General features: G+C 37.8%; 2 protein-coding genes across 2 annotated transcripts; both read right to left on the reverse strand.

Annotated features, from left to right (window-relative positions):
* Window positions 1-5,502: 5,502 nt before the first annotated feature.
* Window positions 5,503-12,999, reverse strand: LOC145798501 (uncharacterized). Its single transcript, XM_082886314.1, has 7 exons — window positions 12,486-12,999; window positions 9,626-9,717; window positions 7,371-7,481; window positions 6,693-7,250; window positions 6,275-6,421; window positions 6,064-6,120; window positions 5,503-5,766 (listed from the first exon to the last, which is right to left on the reverse strand). Exons 1-7 carry the CDS (start codon window positions 12,997-12,999, stop codon window positions 5,503-5,505), a joined length of 1,743 nt encoding a protein of 580 aa, XP_082742440.1.
* A 549-nt stretch (window positions 13,000-13,548) lies between these two features.
* Window positions 13,549-14,626, reverse strand: LOC145798515 (uncharacterized). Its single transcript, XM_082886402.1, has 3 exons — window positions 14,356-14,626; window positions 13,955-14,086; window positions 13,549-13,799 (listed from the first exon to the last, which is right to left on the reverse strand). The coding sequence occupies exons 1-3, from the start codon at window positions 14,624-14,626 to the stop codon at window positions 13,549-13,551; spliced, it is 654 nt and encodes a 217-aa protein (XP_082742528.1).
* Between the last annotated feature and the right edge of the window lie 2,720 nt (window positions 14,627-17,346).

Genomic DNA, 17,346 nt, shown 5'->3' on the forward strand with positions numbered 1-17,346 from the left:
TTCCCAGTCCAATACACAATCACATTTATAGCACCAAGTAGTAAAGCATGATACTCCAATAAACAAATAAATACATTAAGAGTTGAGTCAAATGTTAGTAACTAGAAATCCCCCAAAGAGGTTCCGTCCTCCCGACCACAAGAATCAGACGCGGATTATTCGGTATGCCCCCTCTTTTGCTGCTTTGTTGCAGAACTAACCTCGGATGCCTACCAACGGTTATATACCGCGTAGCACCAACCGCAGGGCCTCAAAAGAGACGGTAAAAATAGGGCCTTGCCCGAATCCCTCCTTACACCAAACCACCTAGGGTCCGAATACAACCGCTCCGTTCAAGGGTCCCGAAAACCACTTGCGCAAGTTTTAACCTCGAATAGGGAACGCATTCCAACAAATCATATATCACATTTTCTCATCTTTTCATTACTCAAGTGTTCGAAAACCCAATACCCACCCAATTAGGTTTCCCGTTGAATTAAGTGTTTTAAGTCAAGGTTAGTCCAACTAAACAATAAAATAAAATTCACATAAGCATGCCTCCTCAAGAAGATAAATAACATAACATACCCATACAACATTATGCCAAGATATGATAATAGGCCATTAAACATTTTCATGAATACAAGGGTATAAAACATCCAAACATAACAAATTTCCAGATTTAACATCACATGAAGGTTAATATGGAAGAACTACTTAGGTTCATCCACCAGACTCGGTTTTCCTATGGTTCATAGAGAATTTGATCTAGTTCCTAGAACAATTTTCGGAAATGGCATTGCTTTTCCCGATTTTAAGTTATTTAGAAAATAGTCCAGCACTATTCCAGAATCTATCCAGAATCTGCCCAGATCTGTCGACTGTTACGAAAACTTAATTTTCTTGCAAACCACTCAATGTTTTTCGATGAAACCAATTTTAGTTGAAAGATAACTCATTAAGGAAGGTTTTGACATAAAATAGAGGTTCAGAATATTTTTTTACATTTTTCTGAAATGTTTGAAAGTTGACTGAAAAAAATAGGTTTTAAGGTAGAATGCCCGAAACAAGAAAATTTATAAAAAGGGGGTTCCACCATGGGAAAGTTTCATTTCTTTTGTGAGGAAAATATGCTAACTATCACATGTTTAACTCAGAAAATTTTCTTGAAAGAGTGCCCTTGAAAAGTTGAGAGATTTGTACAAAAGGAAGATGGTTTATGCCAAAATGGGGAAAATACAAGAGGGATGAAATCAATACACAACCCTTACCATTTTTTTGACATAAGAACTTGATAATAACAGATCCGGAACATTATTCAGAAACTTTAGAACATGCATTAGAAAAGGAAATGAAGAGAAGGTTGTGTTGGTGGCTTACCTTCTAGCTTTGCACAAGAAAATCTCTTCTTCTTCCCTCTCCTCCTCTAGACTCCTCTTCCTTGCTCTCTCCCCCCTCTTTCTAACCAAAATGTGTGTGTGAGTGAGTGTGTTGTGTGTATGTTTGCAAGCTAGGGAGGGTGTGGTATATATAGGCAATTTTTGATGTAAAATGTCCTAAAAGCCCATTAGTTGGAAATGGATGGAAACGTTAGGATTTGTTTGGATTCTAAGGAAATGGAAGGGATTTGGGAGGCTTGGTCAATGATTTAGGCAACACTAGTTAGAAAGGAACTAGTTTTGGAATTAACAACCTAGGTCTAGGGTACTAGGTTTGGGTTTCCTAGAATATCATGATGATATATATTGAAAATTGGCTCCTCTCTTCTCCCTAGGATGATGGGGTTATTTTTTATTAATTTTAGGTACAAGGGCACATCCCTCAAGGTGTATACATATATATATATATATATTGCAAGATTGATGGTATACCAACAAGTACTAGTTTGGGTTAAATTTAGAATTTAAATAAAGAAGTGAGGGCTTGGAATTAAACTCATGTATTGGAACCTTACTTATGTAGAATTAAATTAAATTAGGTTAGGGAACCTAATCCGGCTAGTGTAATTCCTGTTCCGATAAAAATTAAAAATGCTATCTGGCAAGATTCGAAATAATTTAAGAAACTAAGGGGTTTTAAGGAAATAATTCAAATACATTTTTCCGGGGCTTCACATTAAATCTAATGAAATGAGGAGGATTAGAACCTTAATGATGTATTTAATTATGATCTAGTTAGGTCTAGGACTAATGTAAATATCTTAGAAGTACACACAAAAATATAGCAAATCTTTATAGGTACCAAAGTCATTATTGCTCCAAGATTTCAAGAGATTTTAATGTACAATGATTATAGTCTGGGGGGGGGTATGATGGCTAGCCATGTGATGGTGAATTGATGGACATGTTATATATATATATATATATATTGTACAAATCTTGGAAATTGTAAAATATATTGTTAAAAAAAGATTTTTGGGTAAAAGTGTATATATATAAATATATAATAGTACTTGTTTGGGGTCAATTTGTGATTTAATAAAAATGTGCGGGCTTGGGTTCAATTAAAGTATCTATTTCAAGTGTAAAATAATTCAGTTTGTATTATCTTGCTTTGAATTTAAAGGTAAATAATCGAACGATGACTGTAAAAATTGAAAGTTAAGGTTTAGAGCGATTAATCTAAAATTTGAGAGTTAAGTAATTAATATTAGAGTGTTAGAAGTGATTTCTAAGCCTCCAGGATCGATTAGGGTTTGTATGGATTCGCCCGTGATGCGTTTTCAGTCCTAGGGCTTAATTTGCGATTAATCGACGAACTAAGGGCTTTATTATAATAATTCAAAATTTAGGGACCTAATAAGGTTTACAAAAAAAGTCAGGGGCCTCACAAAATATAGAAACATACATAGTCCAATGAGCTGTAGAGACATACATGGGACAGATAACTTAAAACTTTATACAGTGCATGTGACATCATAGATACATCAGTCTTACGTCACCTGAGCCATTTATAAAAAACTTTCAAACACATGTTCAGACCAGACATAACATTAAGGAGGCACAAAAGTCCCAAAACGCAAAAGTTTGAACTGATCTCAAAAGGAACCTCCACGGGAGGCACAATGGCTGGCTGACACCAAAACTCCAGGCGGCAGCTCCGGCCAGGTCATGCACCTGCTCACCTATATATATAATATAAATAGTGAGTGAAAACCCAGCGAATAATAACAGAGTAAAGATTTTACTAAATGATGTCCATACAGAAACAGAATCTTGTAGATAATTGGATATCATAACAAAGCAATTTCATAGGCATAGTTACATTTGTATTCAAAGCTTGTACATATATCATATCATACTACGGGGCATATACATTAGCATTAACAAATCTGATGACCCACAGGAGACTGTCGTGAAGTCTTTCTGATGACTCATGTGCAAAGAGATGTTTCCGATGACCCATAAAGGGACGGCCATAAAGGCATTTCGATGACCCATAAAGGGACCTAATCACCTAGAAAGGGACGCATATCATATGATGCTAATGATGCCACGAGTGCATTTCAAAATCTTGGACAATCATTCAATCATTTCAAACATGGCGTAGCATTTCAGAAAACTAATTACTTCATATCATAATGTTTAGAAAATACTTAACATTGAACATAACTTTACAAAGTTATTACTCACAAATAACTGGTAGCTCCGAATAGACGGCAAAGTGGGCAATTCACCTATCCTGTGGTGCGTGACCTACATAACATGGCAAATTCATATGTTGAAATACACGCTCGGATTGTACATAACTTATTTCATTTATTCTTAGTGTTTTTCTAGCCTTTAACCTCATTATGGAGTCTTAATCATGGCCTAGGACTGCCTAGGATGGAATGAGGATGCTAAAGTGCACTTGAAACACTTAATAAATTTTTTTTTTACTGAAACAGGGGTCTCGCTCGAGCGTAGCTTCCTTCACTCGAGTGAACATACCAAATGTGAGAGGTCGCTCGAGCGCACACTCCTTCGCTCGAGCGATCTGTAAAGTGTGAAAAAGTTCTGGTTGCGTGCAATTTCTGCTCGATGGTCGCTAGACGTTCACTCGACCGTGAGACCCAAGTCGTCGCTCGAGTGCAACTCTTGTCGCTGGAGCATACTGCAAAACACGCAAACTTCTGAGAGCATGCAATTCATGCTCGATCCACCCTTTTGTCGCTCGAGCGGGAATGTGAAAATAAAGGTGGTCACTCGAGCGTGAAAGCAAAATTCTGGGTGTACCATATTTGCTTCCAAATTTCAAAACATGAATTCAATACTTCAAAACTCATCCTTTTGGGCCAAAATTTTGGAAAACATTTAAACACTCACAAAACATCATACTTCAAAGATCATTTCATGAAATCAAGGCCTAAAAGCATTCCAATTGTTCACAAGTGCAACTTAAACTTAAACTTCATGGATGCTTCAAAAACATGACATGCATGAAATAACTTGAGCTTCAAGTCTCCAAATCATGATCAAGTGAAATGAGAGGATGTAAAACATGATGAATTCCTACAACTAAGCTCAATTTATGACATGCATGGGAGAATTCCTAGTAAACATGTTCCGAATGTAATGAAATGTACATGCATGTATGAATTGATCTTCCTTTCTACTTCTTAAGCTTGATTCTTACATCTCCTAGCTTAATTCACTTATATTCATGGATGAATCAACTCAAATTCAAGGCTAAAGGCTTTGTTTCTTACCTAAAGTCTTCAATTCTTTGCACACTTGCTGAATCCTAATTCAATTCTCCAATTCCCCTTTAATTTCCTAACAATTCTTCCCTTTGCTTCTTGAGATCAACCCTCACTCTCTAATTCTATCTTCCTCTCACGTTTATGAGCTCAAGGATTAGGGAATGAGGGTATAAAGTAAAATAAGGGAGTCAAAGTAGCCTTATATAGGCTTAATTAAAGTGGCTTAATTAAAATTGACTTAGATTAATCACATTGATATTAATTGCTCTAATTTAATCGTTCTGAATCTAATTTCAATTAAACTTAGCATAAGGTTCTAAAAATTCCAAATAGCCTATAAATAAAACCAATTTTTGTATCGGATGCCGATAAGGCCTTCAATTCGCAACCCAAAACAAAATCACGAACAGATTTTCCTACGTCAAACAGATATAAACACAAAATGATTCAATGCACATGTAATTAATTCCAAATTTGATCTTATTAACTTATTAAGCATAAGAAATCACGGTTTAAGATTAATCATGGGTCAGGGTTGTTACAGTCTTCCCCCCTTAAAGAGTTTGGTCCTCCAAACTCATATTACCTTCATTTTGGAAGAACACCGGATTCAAAGGGAACAACTCAGGATATCTTTTCATCATGCCTTCCTCCATCTCCCAAGTTGCATAAGTTCCTCCATGATTCTACCAATCAACTTTTACGAACGGTAATTTTTTGTTTCTCAATCTTTTGATCCTTCGGTTCACAATTTGAATTGGCTGTTCTTCGTATGTATAATTATCTTTTAAAAGTACATGAGTCGGCTCAATCACATGTAGCAGATCTCTTAAAAAATCCTAAAGCATAGAGACATGAAAGACATTATGCATGTTTTCCATTACCAGAGGTAAGGCTACTCGGTATGTTACTGAATTGATCTTCTCGAGAATCTCATATGGCCCAACATACCGTGGCGCCAACTTGTCCTTAACACCAAACCGAGTTTGTCCATTCATAGGGGTCACTTTTATGAACACATGGTCCCCAACTTCATATTCTCTATCTCTTCTTCGAACATCAGCATCACTCTTTTGCCGGCTTTGGGCAGTTTTCAACCTTTGCTGAATAAATTTCACATTTTCAGCTGTTTCTTGTAAAAGTTCCGACCCCAACAAAGGTCTATCACCTACCTCGGCCCAACATATCAGAGATCGGCATTTTTTTCTATGCAAAGGTTCATAAGGAACCATTCCAATGCTTGAGTGGTCTATCACCTACACAAACTCAGCCAATGGCAAATAGGTCTCCCAATTTCCTTGGAAATCTAACACCCACATTCTGAGCATATCTTCCAAGGTTTGATTGGTCTGTTCCGTCTGACCATCTGTTTTTGGGTGATAAGCACTACTTAACCTCACTTCTGTCCCCAAAGCCTGTTGTAAACTTTCCAAAATCTTGATGTGATCTTTGAATCTCTGTCGAATACAATAGATACTGGTACACCATGTAATCTCACAATTTCATTCCCATGCATGTTAGCCAACTTATCTGCATTATAAATAGTTTTGACAGGCAAACAATGGGTAGATTTAGTCAAATGATCAACTACAACCCAGAAAGAATCCATACCTTGAGAAGATCGAGGCAATCCCACAATGAAGTCCAAGGTAATGTGCTCCAATTTCCATTCTGGTATTGGACGCGACTATAACAAACCAACGGATCGTTAATATTCGGCTTTAGCTTGTTGGCATTATAAACATCTAGCCACAAAATCTGCAATGCACTTTTTCATTCCAGGCCACCAGAAATTATGTTTCAAAGCATGATACATCTTTGTGTTCCCCGGATGCATGGCGGATTTTGAATTATGAGCCTCAGTCATAACACGCTTTCTCAGATCGGAGGAATTTGGTACACAAAGTGTATTATGAAATTTTAACACATTATTCTCAAACAAAAACCCCGGGCTTGGTTTTGAGTGAAATTCTTCCACAATCTTTTTCAAGTACCCATCTTCAAGTTGCTTCTCTTTGATTTCTTCAACAATTGTAGGTTCAGCGGAAATGGAAACTAAAATTCCACCTTGTTCTCGCAAAACAACTTCAATCTCATTCCTTTCCAAGTCACACAGTAATTCCTTCTGACCGGTGAGCAAACATGACAAATTTTCCTTTGATTTCCGGCTCAAGGCATCTGCTACAGTATTAGCTTTCCCCGGGTGATACAAAATCTGCAAATCATAGTCTTTGATTAACTCTAACCATCTCCTCTGTCTCATGTTCAATTCCTTTTGCGTTAAGAAATATTTGAGGCTTTTATGATCTGTATACACTTCACATGTGGCACCATATAGATAATGTCGCCAGATTTTTAAAGCGAACACCACTACTGCCAATTGAAGATCATGTGTCGGGTAACTCTTTTCATGTGGTCGAAGTTGTCGAGAAGAATAGGCAATTAACTTTCCATTTTGCATTAGTACACAGCCCAACCCCTTGTAGGCCGCATCATTGTAAATCTGAAACCCATCAGTACTACGAGGCAAAGTAAAAATCGGTGCAGTTACTAGTCTGGTTTTCAGCTCTTCAAAGGCTGACTCTCGCTGTTCATTCCAATCAAATAATACATTTTTCCGAGTTAACTAGGTCAATGGCATGGAATGTTTTGAATAATCTTTCACAAATATTCTGTAGTAACCTGCAAGTCCTAGAAAACTTCTAACTTCTGTCGCATTTGTCGATTTAAGCCAGTCCACAATAGCTTCAATTTTCTGTGGGTTAATAGAGATACCATCCTTGTTGATTACATGCCCCAAAAATGCTACACTGTCAAGCTAGAATTCACATTTGGACAATTTCGCATACAATTTCTTTTCACTTAGAATCTGCAAGGCCGGTCTCAAATGATTCTCATGTTCTTCCCTGTCTTTAGAATAAATCAAAATGTCACAATAAACACACTGATAAATTCATCGAGATATTGTTTGAAAACTCTATTCATTAGGTCCATGAAAGCTGCTGGTGCATTTGTTACGCCAAATGGCATTACCAAGAATTCATAGTGTCCATATCTAGTCTTGAATGCAGTTTTCTCTATATCTTCTGCCTTGACCTTTAACTGGTGATACCCGGATCTAAGGTCAATTTTAGAGAACACTTGAGCTCCTTGGAGTTGGTCAAACAAATCATCTATTCGAGGTAATGGATATTTGTTCTTAATGGTTACTTTGTTCAATTCCCGATAGTCAATACATAGCCTCAAAGACCCGTCTTTCTTTTTGACAAATAGTACTGGAGCACCCCAAGGTGAAGTGCTTGGGCGACTGAATTTCGTGTCTAATAGTTCTTGAAGTTGAATTTTCAATTCTTTTAGTTTTGGGATTGACATTCTATAAGGGCTCTTAGAAATAGATTGTGTTCCTGGTGCTACGTCAATAGTGAACTCAATTTCCCTATCAATTAATTCCTCGGGTAGATCATTGGGAAACACATCTAGAGAGTCACAAATCGCAAGAATAGTTTCTACACTGGCACTATCCAAAGACACAGTCAACACGCTACATAAGTAGCCCCGACACCCCTTTCTTATCAACTTTTTGGCTTTCATAAATGAGATCAAGTATGGTAGGGGAACTACCCTATTCCTGGTAAAAATAAACTCAGGCACACCAGGCGGTTCAAATTCAACATATTTACTTGCACAGTCAATGGTGGCATAATATTTTGTCAACCAATCCATACCCAAAATACAATCAAAATTATTGATGCTCGAGGGCAACAAATCAACATATAATGTCATACCACCAATCAAAATATCACATACCGAGTAAACATAAGCACATATCATGGAACCCCGAGATGGTGTAGATACAAATAATAAACAGTTCATAGGTTCTAATGGCCTAGTTAATTTTTGAGAGAAAGCATGCGATACAAATGAATGCGTGGAGCTAGAATCAATCAGCACATAGGCTGTCTGAGCACAGATAAAAATTATACATGACACCATAGATTCGGTGTTCTGCACATCACCAAGCACAAGTGCAAATACTCAGCCATGCCTTAAAGTCTTTTTCCCGGTGTTAGCTTTCATATTCATCTTGGATGCAGAAGATGATCCGGCTGAACTTGCCGCTGGACGGTTGGCATTTTTGAGCTTGATAGGACAATCCTTCATCACATGGCCAGTTTTCCACATCTGAAACAGGCATCTGACGCTCGATAGCAAACCCCCTTGTGTTTTCTACCACCTTCTGGGCAAGTCCATGCAGTTCCACTACTTTGACTTAAGCCACTGTAAGATCCCTTATTTTGTCTCTTATTCCCAGTAAACGAACAGCCCTTTCTGAAATTGTTTCCAGACCTTTTTCCCATCTATTCAGTTCGTGGAACAAGAGTTTGTTTCTTTGTTGCCAAGATAGCTTCTGCCATTAATGCTCTGTCCAATACATTCACATACGTGGGTAGGTTAAGGACTCCCACCCAATCCAGTATATCTAAATCCAGTCCACCCTCAAATTTACGGCCTTTTTGTAGTCCGTGTCCACCATATGAGGAGCAAACCTGGATAACTCAGTAAATTTAGCCTCATACTCAGCTACGGACATTCTGCCTTGTTTGAGTTCTTGAAATTCTTAAACCTTCCAATCCCGAAAGCATTGGGGAAAGTACTTGTCATAGAAAATTATATTAAATTGAGCCCATGTCATGTTCTCATTACCATTCTGAACTAGCAACCACCATCTCCGAGCTTCGTCCTTCCGAGTGTAGGTGGCCAATAGGACTTTCTGAACCTTAAAACAGGGAAATACTTCAAACAGTTTCTCCATCTCCAACAACCATGTTTCAGTCTTTAACGGTTCAATTCCACCAAGAAAGGTTGGCGGTTTCATTTTCATGAACTTCTGAGCTAGATTAATAATATCGTTGTTGTCCGGTTCAACTTGGGCCGGCGGAGGTGGAAGAGTAGTTGCATTACCACCTCAGTTAGAGCTGTAAGCATTTGTTCCATTATGTTCATTTGGGCCTCTGAGGACCCTGCTGTATCATCACTTCTTGCATTTTCCATTGCTATAGGGAAACAAAAGGGCAATAAACATAGGCAAATAGTCATTTTCATAATGTTTCAAACATTCATTTTAACGTCATGTGTTCATGGTCAATTTCAGTTTTCATTTTTAACGAATCCACTCACATACATGTTGACGAGATGCTCCTATTTCTTACTAAAACATCCTATAGCTCGTATGGACTCATGTGTGCGGTATAACTCGTGCTCTGATACCACTTTGTCACGACCCAAACTTGCCCCTATGAGTTTAGCGTCGCAACTGGCCAGTAATCCTTGGATTACCAAAGGCCTCTTACTGAATAACTTATAAGTAGGGGCTGCGGAAGCAAATATAGAAACATACATAGTCCAATGAGCCGTGGAGACATATATGGGATAGATAACTAAAAACTTTATACACGTGTATGTGATGTCATAGATACATCAGTCTTACGTCACCTGAGCCATTTATACAAAACTTTCAAACACGTGTTCAGACCAGACATAACATTAAGGAGGCACAAAAGTCCCAAAATGCAAAAGCTTGAACTGATCTCAAATGGAACCTCCACAGGAGGCACAATGGTTGGCCGACACCAAAACTCCAGGCGGCAGCTTAGGCCTGGTCATGCGCCTGCTCACCTACATACATAATATAGATAGTGAGCGAAAGCCCAATGAATAATAACAGGGTAAAGATTTTATCGAACAATGTCCATAGAGAAACAGAATCTTGTACATAATTGGATGTCATAACAGAGCAGGTTCATAGGCATAGTTACATTTGTATTCAAAGCTTGTTCATATATCATATCGTAATACGTGGCACATCCATTAGCATTAACAAATCCGATGACCCACAAGGGACTGCTCTGAAGGCTTTCTGATGACTCATGTGCACAGAGACGTTTCCGATGTCCCATAAAGGGACGGCCATAAAGGCATTCCAATGACCCATAAAAGGACCTGATGACCCATAAAGGGACACATATCATATGATGCTAATGATGCCACGAGTGCATTTCAGAATCTTGGACAATCATTTATTCATTTCAAACATAGCGTAGCATTTCAAAAAAACTAATTACTTCATATCATAATGTTCAGAAAATACTTAACATTGAACATAACTTTACAAAGTTATTACTCACAAATAACTGGCAGCTCCGAATAGAAGGCAAAGTGGGCAATTCACATATCCTGTGGCATGTGACCTACATAACATGGCAGATTCATACGTTGAAATACACGCTTGGATTGTAGATAACTTATTTCATTTATTCTTAGTCTTTTTCTAGACTTTAACCTCATTATGGAGTCTTAATCATGGCCCAGGAGTGCCTAGGATGGAATGAGGATGCTAAAGTGCACTTGAAACACTTAACAAAATTTTTGCTAAAACAGGGGTCTCGCTCGAGCGTAGCCTTCTTCGCTCGAGCGAACATGCCAAACGTGAGTGGTCGCTCGAGCACACACTCCGTCGCTCGAGTGGTCTGTAAAGTATGAAAAAGTTCTGGTTGCGTGCAATTTCCGCTCGACGGTCGCTCAAGCGTAAGACCCAAGTCCTCACTCGAGCGCAACTCTTGTCGCTCGAGCGGACTGCAAAACACGTAAACTTCTGAGAGCATGCAATTAATACTAGAGCCACCCTTTTGTCGCTTGAGCAGGACTGTGAAAATAAAGGTGGTCGCTCGAGCGTGGACTCTTTCGCTCGAGCGTGGAAGCAAAATTCTAGGTTTGCCCGATTTGCTTCCAAAGTTCAAAACATGAATTCAACACTTCAAAACTCTTCCTTTTGGGCCAAAATTCTAGAAAACATTTAAACACTCACAAAACATCATACTTTAAAGATCATTTCATGAAATCAAGGCCCAAAAGCATGCTAATTGTTCACAAATTCAACTTAAACTTGATGGATGGTCCAAAAACATGACATGCATGAAATGACTTGAGCTTCAAGTCTCCAAATCATGATCAAGTGAAATGCGAGGATGTAAAACATGATGAATTCCTACAACTAAGCTCAATTTATGACATGCTTGAGAGAATTCCTAGCAAACATGTTCCGAATGTAATGAAATGTACATGCATGTATGAATTGATCTTCCTTTCTACTTCTTAAGCTTGATTCTTACATCTCCTAGCTCAATTCACATATATTCATGGATAAATCAACTCAAATTCAAGAAAAAAGGCTTGGTTTCTTACCTAAAGTCTTCAATTCTTTGCACTCTTGCTGAATCCTAATTCAATTCTCAAATTCCCCTTTAATTTCCTAACAATTCTTCCCTTTGCTTTTTGAGATCAACCCTCACTCTCTCATTCTCTCTTCCTCTCACATTTATGAGCTCAAGGAGTAGGGAATGAGGGTGTAAAGTAATATAAGGGTGTCAAAGTAGCCTTATATAAGCTTAATTAAAGTGGCTTAATTAAAATTGAATTAGATTAATCACATTGATATTAATTTCTCTAATTTAATAATTCCGAATCGAATTTCAATTAAACTTACCATAAGATTCTAAAAATTCCAAATAGCACATAAATCAAACAAATTTATGTATCGGATGCCAATAAGGCCTTCAATTCGCAACCCAAAACAAAATCATGAACAAATTTTCCTACGTCAAATAGATATAAACACAAAATGATGCAATGCACATGTAATTAATTCCAAATTTGATCTTAATAACTTATTAGGCATAAGAAATCATGGTTTAACATTAATCATGGGTCAGGGTTGTTACAGTCTTTCCCCCTTAAAGAGTATGGTCCTCCAAACTCATATTACCTTCATTTTGGAAGAGCACCGGATTCAAAGGGAACAACTCAAGATATCTTTTTATCATGTCTTCCTCCATCTCCCAAGTTGCATAAGTTCCTCCATGATTCTGCCAATCATCTTTTACCAATGGTATTTTTTTGTTTCTCAATCTTTTGATCCTTCGGTTCACAATTTGAATTGGCCGTTCTTCGTACGTATAATCATCTTTTAAAAGTACATGAGTCAGCTCAATCACATGTAGCAGATCTCTCAAATAATCCTGAAGCTTAGAGACATGAAAGACATTATGCATGTTTTCCATTATCGGAGGTAAGGCTACTCGGTATGTTACTAAATTGATCTTCTCGAGAATCTCATATGGGCCAACATACCTTGGCGCCAACTTGCCCTTAACACCAAACCGAGTTTCTCCTTTCATTGAGGTAACTTTTATGAACACATGGTCCCCAACTTCATATTCTCTGTCTCTTCTACGTACATCAGCATAACTCGCTTGCCGACTTTGGACAATTTTCAACATTTGCTGAATTAATTTCACATTTTTAGTTGTTTCTTGTGCAAGTTCCGGCCCCAATAAAGGTCTATCACCTACCTCGGCCCAAAATATCAGAGGTCGGCATTTTCTTCCATACAAAGCTTCATAAGGAGCCATTACAATGCTTGAGTGGTCTATCACCTACACAAACTCAGCCAATGGCAAATAGGTCTCCCAATTTCCTTGGAGATCTAACACGCACATTCTGATCATATCTTTCAAGGTTTGATGGATCCGTTCCGTCTGACCATCTGTTTGTGGGTGATAAGCACTACTTAACCTCACTTATGCCCCCAAAGCCTGTTGTAAACTTTGCCAAAATCTTGATGTGAACTTTGAATCTCGGTCAGATACAATAGATACTAGTACACAACGTAATCTCACAATTTCCTTTGCTAACTTATCCGCATTGTATATAGTTTTGACAAGCAGAAAATGGGCAGATTTAGTCAAATGATCAACTATAACCCAGAAAGAATCCATACCTCGAGAAGAGTGAGGCAATCCCACAATGAAGTCCATGGTAATGTGCTCTCATTTCCATTCCAGTATTGGAAGCGGTTGTAACAAACCAGCGGGTCGTTGATGTTCGGCTTTAACTTGTTGGCACTGTAAACATGTAGCCACAAAATTTGCAATGCACTTTAATATTCCAGGGCACCAGAAGTTCTGTTTCAAAGCAAGATACATCTTTGTGTTGCCCGGATGCATGGCGAATTTCGAATTATGAGCCTTAGTCATAACACGCTTTCTCAGATCGGATGAATTTGGTAAACAAGTGTATTCTGAAATTTTAACACATTATTCTCAAACATAAACCCTGGCCTTGGTTTTAAGTGAAATTCTTCCACAATCTTTTTCAAGTACCCATCTTCAAGTTGCTTCTCTTTGATTTCTTCAATGATTGCAGGTTCAGCAGAAATGGCAGCTAAAATTCTACCTTGTTCTCGTAAAACAACTTTAATCTCCTTCCTTTCCAAGTCAACCAGTAATTCTCTCTGACCGGTGAGCAAACATGACAAATTTCCCATTGACTTCCGGCTCAAGGCATCTGCTACAGTATTAGCTTTCCCTGGGTGATACAAAATCTGCAAATCATAGTCTTTGATTAACTTTAATCATCTCCTCTATCTCATGTTCAATTCCTTTTTGGTTAAGAAATATTTGAGGCTTTTATGATCTGTATACACTTCACATGTGGCACCATACAGATAATGTCGCCAGATTTTTACAGCGAACACCACTGCTGCCAATTGAAGATCATGCGTCGGGTAATTCTTTTCATGTGGTCAAAGTTGTCGAGAAGCATAGGCAATTAACTTTCCATTTTGCATTATTCACAGCCCAACCCCTTGCAGGATGCATCACTGTAAATCTGAAACCCATCAGTACCACTAGGCAAAGTCAACATCGGTGCAGATACTAGTCCAATTTTCAACTCTTGAAAGGCTGACTCTTGCTGTTCATTCCAATCAAATAATACATTTTTCTGAGTTAATTGGGTCAATGGCGTGGAAAGTTTTGAAAAATCTTTCAAAAATCTTCTGTCGTAATCTGCAAGTCCCAAAAAACTTCTAACTTCTATCACATTTGTCGGTTTAGGCCAGTCCATAATAGCTTCAATTTTCTGTGGGTCAACAGAGATACCATCCTTGTTGATTACATGCCCCGAAAATGCTACACTGTCAAGCCAAAATTCACATTTGGACAATTTCGCATACAATTTCTTTTCCCTTAGAATCTGCTAGGCAGTTCTCAAATGATTCTCATGTTCTTCCCTGTCTTTAGAATAAATCAAAATGTCATCAATAAACACAACGATAAATTTATCGAGATATTGCTTGAAAACTCTGTTCATTAGGTCCATGAAAGCTGCTAGTGCATTTGTTACCCCAAATGGCATTACTAAGAATTCATAGTGTCCATATCTAGTCCTAAATGCAATTTGCTCTACATCTTCTGCCTTGACCTTTAACTGGTGATACTCGGATCTAAGGTCAATTTTAGAGAACACTTGAGCTCCTTGGAATTGGTCAAACAAATCATCTATTAGGGGTAATGGATATCCGTTCTTAATGGTTACTTTGTTCAATTCTCGATAGTCAATACATAGCCTCAAAGACCCGTATTTTTTTTTATAAATAGTACTAGAGCACTCCAAGGTGAAGTGCTCGGCCAAATGAATTTCTCGTCTAACAGTTCTTGAAGTTGAGTTTTCAATTCTTTCAGTTCTGAGATTGACATTCTCTAAGGGGTCTTAGAAATAGGTTGTGTTCCTGGTGCTACTTCAATAGTGAACTCAATTTCCCTATCAGTTAAGTTCCTGGGTAGATCGTTGGGAAACACATCAGCAAAGTCACAAACCACGTGAATAGTTTCTACACTGGCACTATCCGAAGACACAGTCAACATGCTACATGAGTAGCCCCGACACCCCTTTCTTATCAGCTTTTTGGCTTTCATAAATGAGATCGGGTATGTTGGGGGAACTACTGCATTCCTGGTAAAAATAAACTCAGGCACACCAGGCCGTTTAAATACAACAAATTTACTTGCACAGTCAATGGTGGCACAATATTTTGTCAACCAATCCATACCCAGAATACAATCAAAATTATTGATGCTCAAGGGCAACAAATCAACATATAATGTCATACCACCAATCAAAATCTCAAAATACCACCTCTCCTTGTTTTTGCTTACACCGCTTTATAGTTTTTACCCTTTTTTTAGCATTTGAGCTCTTTTATCACATTTTCAGCCACTGGTTTAGCTTATTCACGGCTGTTTTGTGGCTGTTCTAACTTTATTTTAATAGTTTTTTCTTTGTTTACTTTAGTTGTTTGTCTCATAAGTTTACTTGTATAGCTTATTACATATTGAAATTAGTTTTCTCCAACTCATTCTCATGATTAAGAACCCCATGTAAAATAATTAACTCACCAATCCTTTTTTTCATTTGAGAATTGTTTCAAACGGTTGATGGTTATTCAACACATGAAGTAGAGTTTCGCGCTTAATGGCTTAATCTCTATGGAGATTCATTGTCAACGGCGTAATCTCTTTTTCATGTCGAGAACTACTTCCCTTTTGATGCTTCTCTCCTTTTAGAGGACTTAATCATCACTTCAGACAAATGGACTAAAGATTGGAAATGACTAAAAGAATTGGTTCAAAAGCAACCAACACACTTAAAGAAAATGTGTCATCTTGCTTGGGCTTGGCCGGACGTTATGCCAAGTTAATCGAGTCAAGAACGATCATGCGCTAATTCGTGGCGTTTTGGTGATTCTTGAAGCGTCTCTACCACCCTCTTTGAGTTTGTTCCATGATAAGAGGGAGGAGGGGTCATATTCATTGCATTTCATTGATTTTTGTCCAAAATTGTATCCAGGATCATCAAGTAATCAATTTTTCCATAATGGCTTTGGAAGCAATTATAGCCTTCTCTCAAGGCTTTTCCATGACAGAGAAGGAAAGAAAGGGACAAACAGAGCTTGAACAACTCTGTCTGCACTGTTTTCGCTTCAGAACACAAAATAGAGTTTTACACAAAACTAAGGCACACGGCCGACCTTCTCTATGCTCGGCCGGGCTTCATTGAGGGTTGGCCAGCCCTCATAGTTTGGTCAACAGTGTATTTTTGCAGAAAACAGAGGGCAGTGGCTAAGGTGAAACAGAGCAAGCTTGGGGCAAATAGAGTTGTTCTTGAGCACTGTGCATGTGCATGCATTTAATTCTTGCCCATCCTCGCTTATATTAATTATTCTAATTAATTAATTTAAGGTCATTTATTGTAATTAGTCTCGTTAATTATTAAGTGTTGTAATTATTCAATATTGTTTATTTGTAATTGTTATACTTAATTAGTCTAAATAGCAAGTTTTCTTTACGTTGATTATGCTTGTTGTAATAGCATAGTTAGCTACTTAGCTTAGCCTAGCTTATTCATTCATTCGGTTTTTGTAATCATTAGTTTAATTTGAACTTTCAGACATTGAGGGATCAAATGTTGTAATAATGTGTATGTCTTCCAAACCCACGTCTTTCTCCCTTTTATATATTCGCTTACGATGGTTAGTATAGAGCATCACGTTTCATTAGCATTCTCATGTTTTGCATCCATTTGTCTTGCATGCATATAAGATTCGGCTCATCATGCTAACTCAATATCAATGTTCAAATTCATTTCTTGAATACGTGCTCTCTCACATGTCTTGAATGAAACCATATGTCATGCTCATAGCCGAGCCTATAAAATACACAATGTGTGTGTTGCATTAGTCATATTGCATTAATTAGGAACATGCATATTTTTCTAATTATCTTGCT

The sequence above is a fragment of the Camellia sinensis genome, chromosome 1 (assembly GCF_055761805.1).
Source record: "Camellia sinensis isolate YWXY chromosome 1, ASM5576180v1, whole genome shotgun sequence".
NCBI lineage: Eukaryota > Viridiplantae > Streptophyta > Magnoliopsida > Ericales > Theaceae > Camellia > Camellia sinensis.